At 40.3% G+C, this 14,515-nt stretch overlaps 1 protein-coding gene across 1 annotated transcript; it reads left to right on the forward strand.

Moving 5' to 3' along the window:
- Positions 1 to 134: 134 nt before the first annotated feature.
- Positions 135 to 14,352, forward strand: nsmaf (neutral sphingomyelinase activation associated factor). The gene is made up of 31 exons (XM_004080948.4): positions 135 to 277; positions 1,160 to 1,249; positions 2,246 to 2,324; positions 2,428 to 2,489; positions 2,694 to 2,730; positions 2,817 to 2,867; positions 3,200 to 3,271; positions 3,348 to 3,395; positions 3,524 to 3,576; positions 4,170 to 4,299; positions 4,394 to 4,465; positions 4,548 to 4,656; positions 4,742 to 4,918; positions 5,882 to 5,961; positions 7,010 to 7,100; positions 7,172 to 7,235; positions 7,310 to 7,361; positions 7,467 to 7,587; positions 8,035 to 8,166; positions 8,237 to 8,279; positions 8,357 to 8,523; positions 8,714 to 8,825; positions 9,227 to 9,285; positions 9,475 to 9,539; positions 9,614 to 9,681; positions 9,766 to 9,889; positions 9,969 to 10,049; positions 11,513 to 11,663; positions 12,581 to 12,683; positions 12,804 to 12,913; positions 13,777 to 14,352. Exons 1-31 carry the CDS (start codon positions 240 to 242, stop codon positions 13,869 to 13,871), a joined length of 2,736 nt encoding a protein of 911 aa, XP_004080996.1. The 5' UTR covers positions 135 to 239; the 3' UTR covers positions 13,872 to 14,352.
- Positions 14,353 to 14,515: the final 163 nt, after the last annotated feature.

Consider the following 14,515-nt stretch of genomic DNA (forward strand, 5'->3'; position numbering starts at 1 on the left):
ACGAAAACCAAACTAGGAAAACAGATTTTTTCAAGGGAATTCGGCAAACAATAAAAACACATCAAAGTAAAGCATCTTTCTTTTTTACCTCTCTCCTTGATTGGTGTTGACTTGAGAGGCTTGTCACGTGGTCTCAGGCAAGCTTCCGTGTTTACAGAGCTCAAACTGCGGTTGTGTAGCGGGTGCTACAGATCGGTGAGCGACAGTTGCGGAGTTACGCGGGAGGATGCGGTGCAGCCATGGCATTTCTTAAGCCCAGAGAGAGAACAAAAGAAAGGTTTATGTTGCTCCACTTTCGTTTAGCTCCTAGTTTTGTTCGGTGTTCTACTGTTTACTCAGCGCAGACTCAGCAGCGGGTCAATGTCATGGCTGCGTCACTAACGACAGCTTGACTGAGATGCCAACTTCTTCCTGCGACCAAACGCACAGAATTGACTCCTATTAAAGTCAGAGTAAGCTTTGATAAGGTTTAAAGCTCATTTATTGAGCAAATACATGGAAACTGTGTTTTTTAAAGAAGATTTATTAGGCGAACTTGAAACATTTAGGCGAATTTCCCCCAAAATAATTCAGCTATCAGTAAAGCGGGGTAAAATTTCCAGTTGTGGTAGAAAAAGCAGCCTCTCCAGTTACCTTGAGTGACCCTCTTTTAACCCTTTCAGTGCCTTAACAGATGCTCCTCCTCCTCACTGTTCTCCATTGGTGCTGGTTTTATTTAAGACCCACTCAAACAAAAACTGGGTTTTAAAATGTTCTTCCGGCATTTCTTCATGATGGAAGACGTATATAAAGAAAATTCAGGTTAAAACTACATTTATGAGTAATTCTTTATTCAAATCGTTAGAAATCAGGAGGAGAAAAAAAAGTTGGGAAAAGCTTGTAGCAGTGATGTATAAGAGGCCACTACGGCAAGCCACAAGCTCCATTTTCATTGGAGTGGGCCTCAAGTGAAGTCTTGCATTTTTTAAGTGTATTTTATGTATTATGTATAATATTTTACTGTGGTTTTGGTCATAAAATTTCGAACTTGGAAGTTTAGAAAATTCAATAATTATACTTCTGTATTTTAATGCTTGTTTTTCAACATAATTCACAAATTTCCATCTTGAAACTGTTTGTAGAAATGTGGTCATCTGTCCGATTTGGTTTTGTTTTGCAGGTTTTCCCTTCTGTTGCTGGATTTGGAGGAATATTTCTTTGAGCAGCACACAGCGCACCATGTTGTTCCAAACGGTTCAAAAAAAGACAAGTCAGTTGGATTTTTGAATAAAAAATATTCAGAACTTGTGACAATATTATTCTGAATTTCATAAAATTTGATTTGGTCAAAGCAAATAAAACTAGGTTAATAAAAACTCTGATAATCACAGTTATTAGTTATAGTAAAATAGCCAAAACATCTAAGGAATTAGCATGTAGAGCAACTGTTGGTATCGAAACACCTTTTTTTTTTTTTTGTCAAACTTGATCAAATTACCTCTAGATAACTTTAACACATCTATTTAATGGTTATGTGGTTTCCCGAGTTCCAGTGCTGCAGATCAACCCCATATCACTATCCCTCCACCACCATACTTAAACCTTTAGCAAAGAGCTCTGACAGATCTCTTTGTTGTGGTCTTGCTTGTTTTTTTGGCCTCAGTTCCATCAAATCCTGTGCTGCCACGTGTGACAAAAGAGGCAAACATTAGCAACAAACGTGTTATCACACACTTTGACCTTTGCTGGAACTTTCTCTTCACTTTCTAGATCTAGAACAACGTTCCCTTTTCACACGCCAACCGTTCTAAATCATAGGATGCCGACATAAAACTCTTCAAATGACAAAGTGTTAACCTCTTTAAATGATGTCATGAATAATTACCCGATTAAAATTTGTTTGCTGTTGATTGTATGTTTGTCACAGCCACTAAACTTTCTTTAGGCTGTAAAACCATTTGGATTTGTTGATTAGACAGCTTTTCCCTGGTTTGAAGAGGTTACAAGTATGATTTGACAATTGAATCGTGCATGATTCAATTCAGGAAAATTCACCATTTTTTCATTCAAAACAAAAAAAAAATGTTGTTTTTTTTAGGTTAGAAAAATTAAAGTCTTGTACATCGTAATCACATTGAAGTTCTTCCTTGAAAAGCTGTTTTCTCTTCTCACGCATCACTGTATTTTGATAAAGTTTAACGATTAAAAAGGCGATGCATCTAAATGATGGTGACGATGGAACCTGATGAGCCGCATTTTGTTCCAGAAAAGTCCGAGGATCCTTCAAGGTTTGCTCCAGATCCATCATATTTGATCCAGAAGATTTTGTGGAACCAATTCTAAAGGTTTATTTTTCATTTACATTTTTGTTCCTTTTTTAAAATGATGTACAGCTGTACCCTGCATATTGAGTTGTGTTTAAGTGTTATCTGTTCTCTTGGGTTTCAGATTCCCTTGCGAGATTGCACTAACATTGAGTTTGTGGAGAGGGAAACCAACCCCTTTAATGAGTACGAGCTGTCATCTGAAACGGTCAAACCCAGTTTGCGTTTCAGTTTTTGCTTTGCATTCATTCAGATTTTGCATTTAGTTGATGCTGAAATTTTTGACCGAAGCTGGAATAAAGCCTGTTTTTCTTATGTTAATTTAATTTCACTGCAGGTTTCTGCTCTGTTAAACTATTCTATGTGTTTTTCTCTGTCTTGTTTTTCCAGGCCTCGCCCAGCAGCTGTGTGCGTTTCATGCGAGCAGGTTTCTCTCCCGATTCCATTCAGTGATCAACATGAGATTTATCGTTCTACTCAGATTGATCATTTTGGTTCTCCCCTTTTTTTAAGGTTATTTTCATCAAGGAAGTGAATGTCATAGAAGCTTACAGAAATGAACGAGTGAGTGTGCTGGTTTTCCTCGCATCTTTACTGTTTTATTGGTCGGTTTGCCCTATTGTCGGTTTTTCTGTTCATGTTTGTCGAAGTAAACTCCTTCCTGCCCCAAACAATTATCGAATGATCCCACGAGATCACCAATATTTACTCTAAATTGTTAAATAGTTAAACTTTGGGTAAAAAAACACGTTTTCTAGATAAAATTATAAGCAAAACCTAAAGTATTAATATTTAAATTGAGTTACTAAATAATTCAAATATGTGCAACGGCTAAAGCTGACAGATTGAATTCTTGTCATTTAAAAATAAAAGTCCTTGTTTGTGTATTCTGGTAGGGATCAAAGAAAATGACCTTTCAGTTGGAAGTTCAGAGCAAAACGGAGGATGTTGTTCAGACTTTACTGCAGGTAAGAAGTTGAATTCTGCATCTAAACCTACAGAAATCAGAATAAATTCAGGCTTTTTTGCTTTATTTTTTGCTAGCTGCACAGGGCGTCTTGTTTGGAAAAACTTGGAGATCAGACTGCAATGGTAATAAGCCTTTTAAGAATACTCTTGATTTTTTTTTTTTTTGAAGTTGGGTGAAATAGGAAAAAAAAGAAATCTATTTATTTCTGTTAAGACTCAACATCCGTCTTTTTACACACATTTCTTTCTAGATTGCTGCGAATCTGCAGTCACGTCTGGCAAGATCCTCGTTTGACAAGAACTGGTACGTTCACTCACGCCGGGGAAAAGGGTTTTATGCATGGTGTCACCAGAAAATACCTTAGATTTACATATTTCAGATGAAGCTGTTGAACAATTTTTTTTAGAACAAATTTAAGACAAAACAAAGGAGAGTTCTGTCTGTTCTATTGGAAACAAAAGAGGAGGATTTCATCAGGACACCAATACTTACACATGGAGGATGGAAATCTATTTTTCAACTTATTTATTACAAAGTCATCAAAACAGAGAAGTGACAGTTACAAGCATTAAAATTGTTTTAAGAGTAAAAGTAATAATAAATATACTCAACCCCTATATGTGTTACACACATTTCTGAGACCTCTATCTCATTAGCTTGATCCAAACCCACTGTCTAAAACCACCCTGTAGTTCTTCATCCTTCCACTAGAGGCTTTTCCTGCTTAGTTTTCTTTATATTTGTCCTTCATCATCAGAAAAATGCCACAGGAACACGTGAAAGACACACAAAACACCATTTTCATCCGAGTGGATCTTTCAGGACACTCCCTAACCGACTGTTTTGGGTGAAAATGGGTTATCCAAACACTCTGTTGATGTTGCTGTTTTTGGAAGCTTTCAGAGTGTTGCAGAGAAGCCTCACATGGAGTGCACGGTGGAGATGGTCACGCCTCTGGTATCCAATCCCGGCCACGTCTGCATCACAGACGAAAACCTCTACTTCCAGCCTCTCAATGGATATCCGGTGAGGCGCAGTTCAAGAGGAAGCGGCTGTTGTAATCCGACACCCGCGGCTCTGTCGGCAGCTAAACGGGCCTCTATCCCTGATGTTCTTGCAGGAGCAGGTGATTCAAATCAAACTGCAACAAGTACGAAGGATCTACAAGAGACGACACGGACTCAAACCGTTGGTTAGTGGCGCGACCGAACAGGACCGGAAGACTGCTTATTCCTGGTTAACGTAAAAGTCTGATGTGGCGTGATTTCTCTCAGGGTCTGGAGGTTTTCTGCACAGAGAACGACCTCTGCTCGGACATCTATCTGAAGTTCTACAACACCGCAGACAGAGATGAAATCTACTACTACATGGCGACTTTCCTGGGTAAGAAGACACAAAAACTCCTCTTTAGTTTATTCAAAATTCAGATAATTGCAATATATGATAACGTTTGCTCCGTTTTCCACAGAGAACCATATTACAGAGCACACTGCAGAGAGCTACATGCTGCAGTGGCAGCGCGGTCACATCAGTAACTACCAGTACCTCCTCCACCTCAACAACCTGGCTGATCGCAGCTGCAACGACCTCTCCCAGTACCCCGTCTTCCCCTGGGTAATCGCCGACTACGGCAGCTCACAGCTAGGTGGGTTCACGTAGTAAAAGAGTTTGTCATCTGAAGCAGTGGTCCCTAACCTGCTGGCTGCAGACCTGTACCAGTCCATTGGACAGTTGGTACCGGGCTGCACAGAAAAACAAACACACAACCTATATGTTTTCTATTTTATTTATAATCGGATTCTAAAGGAAGTTTTATTTTGAAAAGCTACTGGATTCTCTACACCATAACCAAGTCATTCTTGAGGCATGTCAAGTCGCTCAGTCACGTATCGGGGGCGTGTGTGTGTGTGCTTTAAATTGAAACCCCCAAACTAGGGAAGTGAAAGTTTCTTTTCACAGAAAATAGCAAGAGCGGAAACAGAAGAAAAGTTTTGACTTCAAAATAAAAGAAATCTGCATTTAACAAACAAAAACCAGGAGTCTTTTCTCCAAATATGGATTTTTCTGTTCCCACAAACCGTAATAAGATTGCATAACATTCACCAACTAGCTGTTTAATGTTACAACGATGCTGCCAATAAAGTTGTTCAAACGGTGGAGTCCCATTTATCATATTCAGGAAATGCCAGTTTTAGTGACCATTGTTTGCTTTTTTGTTTCTATATGTCACACCATAAAAGTCGGAAGAAATTGAAGTTGGGATCTGACTTTTTATTTTTTATTTTTTTTGGGCCTCTGCTTTAAAGTTGTGGGTCAAGGGGAAATCTAGATCACATTTTAATGGTTCTACATGAAAGTGTACAGATGAAGATGAAACTATGTGCAGATATTTAACCGAGAATGAAGATCAACTTTACCCCAAAGTTAAGAGAAGCTGGAGGCTTCAAAGAAAAAAAATCGACTTCAACACCATGCAGACCAATCTAAAAAACCTATTGTCTGATATTAAAGCAGTCGGTGGCCTGAAAAAGGTTGGAGCACTGATTTAAAGTCGAGACTGTTCCGTAAAGATCTGAGTCTCTTGTGTTTTGATCGTCTCTTCCTCCAGACTTGACAAACGCCGCCACATTCAGGGACCTGAGCAAACCCGTGGGAGCCCTAAACAAAGAGCGACTGGACCGCCTGCTGGTGAGTGCTTTCATTCTGTGCCGACGCCATCAGGCGCACCGGTGTGGACGGTGCAGAGCGTCTTGGGCTGAGAAAAAGCCTCTAAATTCATGAGCCTATTCTACCTTTTCATGTAAGCATGTGGTTTAATACACAACAGCTTCTGTAGCATCTTCTTTAAGCCAAACTGAAGCCACACTCTGCCGGTACCACATTATTTTATCAGCCATCATCTTATGATACAAACTCTCCAGAAATGGGACGGAAACACGTTTGCAGTCAAAGCAGAGACTTTGTCCTCTGAAAAACATTTTTTTAGTGTTTGAAATTATTATTTTATTTTTCATGAGGTGAACAAAAAATGTTTTAAAAGACAAATTCCCAGAAAAAATGGAAATAACTTGACACCTTTCAGCAATTAAAAAGGTGGATTGGGATTGGTTCATTTTAAGCAATCCAAAGACGCACAAGAGAGGTATACAGTTATACATAGATATTTCAAGCTGTATATGATTAATTGTGACTAGATTGGAAAAATTAAAGGTAAAAGCTGCGTATCCATACATAGACATCCACATGCACATGTAAAATATGCTATTAAAAATACTCCTAAGCAAAAGTACATGCATTTATACATGCAATGCGTGACACAATGAATCCATTAAATGTAAAGTTTGTTAAAAACAGTTTATTGGCTTGAAAAGGAAACAAACTACTTTGCTTTATTTCACTTTTTAACATTTCTTTACATAAAGGGTTAAAATCTGTATTGTTGGCTAAACTTTCAACTAATTGCAAAAGCAGCCACAGAATTGAGAAAACTAATAAAAGAAATAGATTTTTCAGGATAGTTTACAAAAATACAATAACCAAATGTCTGATTAGCTCATAAAAATAAGGTACAAGCAAAATATTTAGTATCTTTCCTTTTTGTTCATGCAATGAATGTATTTTATCGTCTGAATTCATAGTAAAAGGAGAGTAACACAGACATGCTGACCGAACGTTTTCATAATAAAAAGCAGAAAAGAAATGTGTAAAAATAGGTTTCGGTTTTCTGCTTTCATAGGCTCGCTACAGCGGCATGCCGGAGCCTCGCTTCATCTATGGAAGCCATTACTCGTCTCCCGGTTACGTCCTCTTCTACCTGGTCAGAGTCGGTAGGTTTTCTTCCCACGATGCAAGAGTTTGAAATCATTTCAAAAAGAGAACTTGAAATGTCTTTGTTCAGCTCCAGAGCACATGCTGTGCCTCCAGAACGGCCGCTACGACCATCCAGACCGCATGTTCAACTGGTACGCAGCGCCTCCGAGCAAAGGAAAACCTTTTTGGTCTCCTCAAACTCATCACTTTACATTGTTCCCTGCAGCATCGCTGAAACATGGAAGAACTGTTTAGAAGGAGCAACAGACTTCAAAGAGGTGATATCCTGTTTTTGCTTTTATGGCCCATTTGTGGAGGCAGTTTAAAGAACTTCAATTTTTTAAAAACTGTTTCTTTAAAAGATTCTTTTCACTTCCATCTAGCTGATTCCAGAGTTTTACGGAAGTGACTCCAGTTTCCTGGAAAATCGTCTGAATCTGGATTTAGGCAGGCGACAGAACGGAAGTTTAGTTGGCGACGTCTCCCTCCCGCCCTGGGCCTCAGGTAAAGTCACTTTTTTCGGATTTGACTCTTCTTCTTTTCTTTTTTCTCATGTGTGAACCATGACAGTTCTCAATCAAATCAAACTTTATTTATAAAGCACTTTTCATACTACAGTAACGTCCCGACCTCCTGCATCCAACATAACGAAACCTAAAATGACTCGTGAATAAAACTACAAGTATTAATAGAAGTGGACCTAGTTTGGCGCAGATGTGAGGGAATGATATCTTGGGGAAATGTCCAATCCAGTCATGGTCACAGAGGACCTAACAATGGGATACCCCTGATCAAAATAAGCCTCCAGACCTGGGAGGTTCCATGGCAGCGACCGTTCCACCAGAAGGGTTGATCACAGTGTGGAGGAAAAAAAAATTGAAAAGATTAAATACATCAAAGTTTACTTATCAAAGACACATCAGTTGAAAGCTGTCCTCCTCATTCTTGCAGATGCCAGTGACTTCCTTGAAAAGCACAAGGCGGCGCTGGAGAGTCCATTTGTGTCGGAGCACCTGCACGAGTGGATCGACCTGGTGTTTGGCTTCAAACAGCGAGGCAGCGATGCTGAGGCTGCTCATAACGGTAAAACAGAACATTTTTGATATTGGACTCATGTAAATCTGTTTTTTAAGTGAATCTTTTTGTTCTTCAGTTTTTCACCCGCTCACATACGAAGGAAACATCGACTGCGACAGGTAAAGAGGGAAATCCCTCGATTGGAGCGTTTTCTGTGCATCCAGCTGCTGAATAACTTTATTGCTCACCTGTTAAGCATCGAGGACACCGATCAAAGAATCGCCATGTTGACACAGATCCTGGAGTTTGGACAGACGCCCAAACAGCTGTTCAACAGCCCACACCCTCAGAGGATCACGGCTAAGTTTCAGAGCACCAGGCGGAGCTCCAGCATCACCTCGCCTGTCGGTGAGCTGTCGCCAGGTAACGCTGAGCAGCTGAGGTCGCTGTGACCCTCTCTGACATTCACGTTTGCTCTAAAACTATTTGAAAGTTATAAAAGTGCCTTTTGTTTATATGAAAATTAAAATGTCATTAGCTTCTATCTACATTACAATGATCTACAAGCATCCAATCCATCCGATTCAAATAAGGTGTTTCTGTTTGTTTGCAGCCTCCCCGTGTGAAGACTCCTCCTTTGAAGACCTGACGGATGAGAGCAGGAAGTTGGCCTGGGCAAACATGGGCAGTCTGAAGGCCAGCTCCAGCTGCAGGATGCATAAGGAGTAAGTCTGGAGCCACAACATGAGAAAGAGATGGGGGATGGGGGGGGGGGGGGGCGTACATGGATCTATTTGTCTACAAGTGGATGCAACAGAATGGAGCAGAGCAGGAAGCTTGAGGCTCACCTCTGTAGGTTGTAGGTCACACCTAGAAGCTTTTTCCATTGGCCTTTTTTCATCTGATTCACACCGATTTGAATAAAGAAATACTCGGAAATGCAATTTTTATGCTCATTCTCTTAAACAGGTTAAAAACACAATTTTCATCGAAGTGGGTCTTTAAAGTGAAAGTTTAGAAAGGGTTAAAACATGATTTCTTTAAAATTCCTGTTTGGCTCCTTTTCCAGTGATTGTAAACCAGCTTCTCATGGCTTTTTGGTTTATTTACTGACATTTTTGTGCAGGGCTGTGACGGGCATCGCTGTGACTCGAGATGGAGCGTCCCTCTTCTCCACATCCCTAGGTTTGCAAAAGTATCTGAACAGAGGAACAGAAAGAAGTTCAAAAACCTGGATGAAGGGTTTGGCAGACGTGCTGTGGCTCATTATGTCAGCATGGCTGTGATGCTGTCTAAACTGCTTTTGTCAGAAAATGAGGTTGAAAGCATTTTTCTTTTCTTTTTAAAACTCTTTTTAAACATTGTTTTTTTCAGACTCAACACTTAAAATGTTTTCCAAAGAGATGGACTTCCAGAGGAGCATGTCCTTCTCCAACATGGTACTTTTGTGCTCAATCTCCTTGTGTTTTATTGAATTCCCACAATAAATCGAAGCACGTCACTGTTTTTCTAGCCATTGTCATCCTGTTTGGTGTTGGCGGATGGCAAAACTGTGGCGTGTTCTTCGTGGGATAACAACGTGTGAGTTTGCATATAGAACTCTGTGTGCTCCATAGGGCCGTTAGGACAGATTTCCATTGTGATGCTCTGCATTCTCACCCGCAGATATTTCTACTCGGTCCCATACGGGCGGCGGCAGGATACGCTGATGGGTCACGACGACGCCGTCAGCGAGATGTGCTGGTTTGAGAACAGACTCTACACAGCATCCTGGGACTCGACTGTTAAGGTATCAGCTTTAGCTGAGAAGTGACCCGCTCCTCCTTCCGCTCTGTGATTCAGAAGTCATGTAAATCTGCGTTGTTCAGGTCTGGCAGCTCGACTCCAACGATTCAAGTGTGAAGAGATCCCGCTTTGACTTGCTGGCTGAGTTGGAGCACGATGATGGGGTGAGCCACAGTGAAGAATTCAAACATCTTGTGGGTTTATGAATTTCAATTCAGTGACTTTTCAGAGAAAAACATGTAATATGTGAGCTGGGGTGGGGGGGGCGTGCTTTTGTGTGTTTTTAGCAATTATCCTCTGAACTACTGTTTCATGCACTATTTTGGTCTATTTTCCATGAGTTAAGCAAAAAGATTGCATAAAAATGTGAAAAACTAAAGCATTTTTCCAACCCAATCCCTTCAGTTCATGGGCTCATAAGCAATTGAACAAATGATTTCCATGCTATTGCGTGGGCAGGTGATTATGAATGAGGCAGATAAAAGACCTGGAGTTAATTAGAGGACTCGTGCTTGCATTTTGAAGATTTTGCTGTGAACAGACAACATGCGGTCAAAGGAGCCATCATTAAGCTAAGAAAACAGAAAAAAACCATGTGAGAAATTGCTACAGTATTAGGAGTGGCAAAATCAACAGTGTGGTGCATCCTGAGCAAGAAAGAAAGCACTGGTGAACTCAGCAACGCAAAAAGACCTGGACGTCCAGAGAAGACAACAGTGGTGGATGATGGCAGAATCATTTCCATGGTGAAGAGGAACCCGTTCACAACAGCCACCCAAGTGAACAACACTCTCCAGGGGGTAGGCGGATCAATATCCAAGTCTACCATCATGCTGCTGCAGTAAAGGCCTGACAGAGCATTCAGAAGGAGAAAACCCAGCATCTGGTGATGTCCATGAGTTCAAGACTTCGGGCTTTCATTGCCAACAAAGGGTTTTCAACCAAATATTAGTAATGACCATTTTGTTTTCAGTTATTTCATATTACGAGCCCATGAAATGAAGGGATTGTGTTTAAAAAATGCTTTAGTTTTTCACATTTTTATGCAATTTTTTTGTTCAACCCATGGAAGAAAAGCTGAAAGTCTGCACTTCAATGGCATCTGAGCTGTTTTATTTCGAATTCACTGTGGTAATGTACAGAAACTAAATTAGAATGTGTCTCTGTCCAAATATTTATGGTCCTGACTGTAGAAGGCGCACTAAGACGCATTACCTGTAAGATGCATGAACAAAAGACCAAGATCCATCAGTCAGAATTGTGAACTGCGTTCACAGTAACTCTGGAACTTGTTTGTGACATGGTAGCCATGTTAGCGTATTCACAATACCTGTAACTCCCAACCTTGGTTGCAAGAAGTAAAAACAGACTGATTCTGCTAAAACAAACGTTACTGTGACTACGGTAACTATTAAGCTAGTAACATGTACAAAGTGCACAGACCCACACCGCTACACATTAGCCGCGTTAGCATATTCACAGTCACACCAAACAAACATTTCGACAGAGCGCCGTGTACCTCTCAAAATCACTTTTGTTTATTTTCTGAAAATTTAAGGCTTATATTGTAGAAAACAGGCTAGTTTAAACTACAACAGTGTTTGTTATGGCTCCGTGAATATTCCAGGTGAACACCGTGGGCTTGAATGCGGCGGGAACTCTGTTGGGGTCTGGCTGCAAAGATGGGACGCTCACCATCTGGGACACGAGCAGCTTTGAGGTTTTCCAGCAAGTCCAGTGTCACACTGGAAACATCCACCACTTGGCTTTCAGCCCAGGTATGTTTTAAACATTGAGGTTGTGTCCGAATTCCCACCCTAACTCCTAAAAAACTATCTAGTGTGGCAACCTGCTCACTACCTTCTTTTTTTAAACAGTGGATATGATGTCATTGATTTCACTAAGTTAAAATCTAATTAAAATTAGCGTTTTGTGACGATTATCTGTCTTCTGTCCACTGTCTTCTGATGATAAAAACGATGGTTTATCAAAAAAATACATTTAAATACATATTTTGGTAAAAATTGTTCTGACGCAATGCATTGTGGTCTATATTCACCAATCTAGTGAGCATCGATGCAGACTTCTGGGAAATTTCCAGGGCACTCGATTTTGAAATTGTAGATTCGGACAGCACTACAAAATGGCGATTGCTCTATATAGTGCACTATATAGTGGTTACGGTGGGAATTCGGACATACCCTGACTGTAAATGGGAACTGGACTGAGTGACTCCTCCCCCCTGGTGTCCAAACAAGAATTACCCACTGGCTCCAAGAAGCCAAAATCCCATAGACTTCTATAGAGAAATAAACAGCTGTTACTCAGTCATTCTGTCTACCAAAATAACCTACTCTGGCCCTGCTACCTTTTTTTTTTTTTTTTTAGCATGTTCTGGCTAATCCTATGTTTTATGGATGACATCACACTCACTCAGTCCAGTTCTCCTATACGGTCAGTGGTTTCAAATCAGCAAATACTTGATGTTATGCTATGTTGAATGAGAAGTAAATGAACTAAGAGCTTGTCTCAATTTCCTTGAACCATGTTTTTATTAAAAAAAAAAAAAGTTTCAGAGCTGGATTAGCATGATTTTGCTACGATAACGTCCAGAATGTTGAAAATATTTTTAGCAGTTCCTGAATATAAATATGAGACACTTTAACAGGGAAAGCTTTTTCTGTGTCGTCCTCAGACAGCAGACACATCCTCAGTGTGGGCTCAGACTCCTGCATGAAGATGACAGATGTGCAGACGGGCATGGTCATCTCTGCTGTGAAGGCAGAGGAGGAGCAGAGGTATGAAGGGTTCCTCCAGCAGGCGAGAAATCCTCAATCTTTTCTTTGTACTGGCGGCCTTTTACAGGACCCGGATCCCCAGCGTCTTTCTTGGCTGATGCAGCATATTTGTGTGTGCAGGTGCTTCTGCTGGGACGGGAGCTCAGCGCTGTGTGGGGGTCAGTCCGGTGACCTCATTCTGTGGGACTTGCTGAGCAACACTGTGACCACCAAGATCCCCGCACACTCAGGTGGATCTCCTCTATTCTCATTCAGAAAAGCCTTCAATTCAAATACAACAGTTGCTGTTCATTTTTTCTGATCAGTCTTTTGGGCATTTTTTGTGATTGTTAGGGCACAGAAAGCCCGGAGGAAAAGTTATGATCATTTTCAATAATTATGTTTAAATTAGGGCAGCAGGGGGATGTACAAACTTTAAAGCAGGTGTTATTTTTCTAATTAATTAATGTTACACAAAAATTATCAGGGTTATATTCATGTTAAAAAGGTCAATTTTAACCAGAGAAAAAACTGTTGGCCCTTTTAAGTTTTATAATTATTATTTCAATTAAAAGTGTAATTGGAAAAAAAAAACATGTATTTATTTACAGAAAAACAAAATCTATTTCTTTGATTTTGATCACTAATATTTCCTTATTAATATTAAGGCGCTTTTGATATCATGATTTAGACGCACATTTGATTATTGACCTATCAAACGATGTGATAATACTGACGTATGTGTTTGTGGAACTGGTGATTGGACTACATTACCCAGAATGCCCAGATTGGCCAAAAGGCAGAGGATTGAACAGAGAGATCGATGGGAAGTATTCTGGCATACTTTGAGTGTTATCATTCACATGAATCTTTTAAAGTCTACAATTCACAACAAATTGGAACACGACAGAAGTTGTTCAAAAGGTTTTGGCTAAAGTTGTGGTGCCGAGAAAAATGTGCAAGAATCGGTGCGATGGGAGCATCGCAAACTCAGTTGCATTCTACAGCTGGACAGCAACTTAAAATAACGATGTTAAAGATCTCTGTGTATTATTGCATTATAATCGCTCTGGTGTTTGTGGATGATATGTGACCAACGTAAATGTTTGCACAGGTGCCGTCACAGCCATGTGGATGAATGAGCTGGGCAACACCGTGATCACAGGAGGAGAAGACAGACAGATGTTCTTCTGGAAAGTCCAAAGCTGAAATCTAAAGTTCCTTTCTTTGAACCCACGCCTCCAGCTGGAGAGACAGAGTGCAATAGATGTGATGAGGCGGGCCATAGATCCTGCTATCCACACAAGCAACGGGCTCAGGAAGTGAAAGCGTTTCGTCAAAGTAGTGTTTGTTAGTGATAACGGCCTGTAATCACTCTTGGCTGTTTGCTCTGATATTTAATGTCATAAAACGTCCAGCTGCAGCTTTTGCATGAATGCAGGAAGATATGTGCGCTCGCCTTCATTTTTGACTCTTTTAACCTGCCGTGTTTTATTTTTTTTGCTCCATGTCGTGGTCATGTGGGAGTCGATCAGAGTCTTGAAGATCAAAGTATGAGTATCCGTTGGATGAAAAAAATGTTACTGTGCTTTTTGTAAGAAGTGTTAACCTTACAGCTATAACGGCTTTTTTAATCATTTAAGAGTTTGCACGCTTCTCAGGTGTTATTAAAAAAACAGTTACCTCTAAACCTTTGACTGGAGTGTTTTGCTTCGAGTAAAAGACGGAAATCTTAAAAAATTGTTAACAATATTTTCTATTGATTCCTTGTAACCCTTGTGCTATCCTAGGCACTTTAATATTGGGAGTTGGGTCATCTAGACCCACTAGACAGTGCTCTGAACCTTTTTTCT

The sequence above is a fragment of the Oryzias latipes genome, chromosome 20, assembly GCF_002234675.1.
Source record: "Oryzias latipes chromosome 20, ASM223467v1".
Classification (NCBI taxonomy): Eukaryota; Metazoa; Chordata; class Actinopteri; order Beloniformes; family Adrianichthyidae; genus Oryzias; species Oryzias latipes.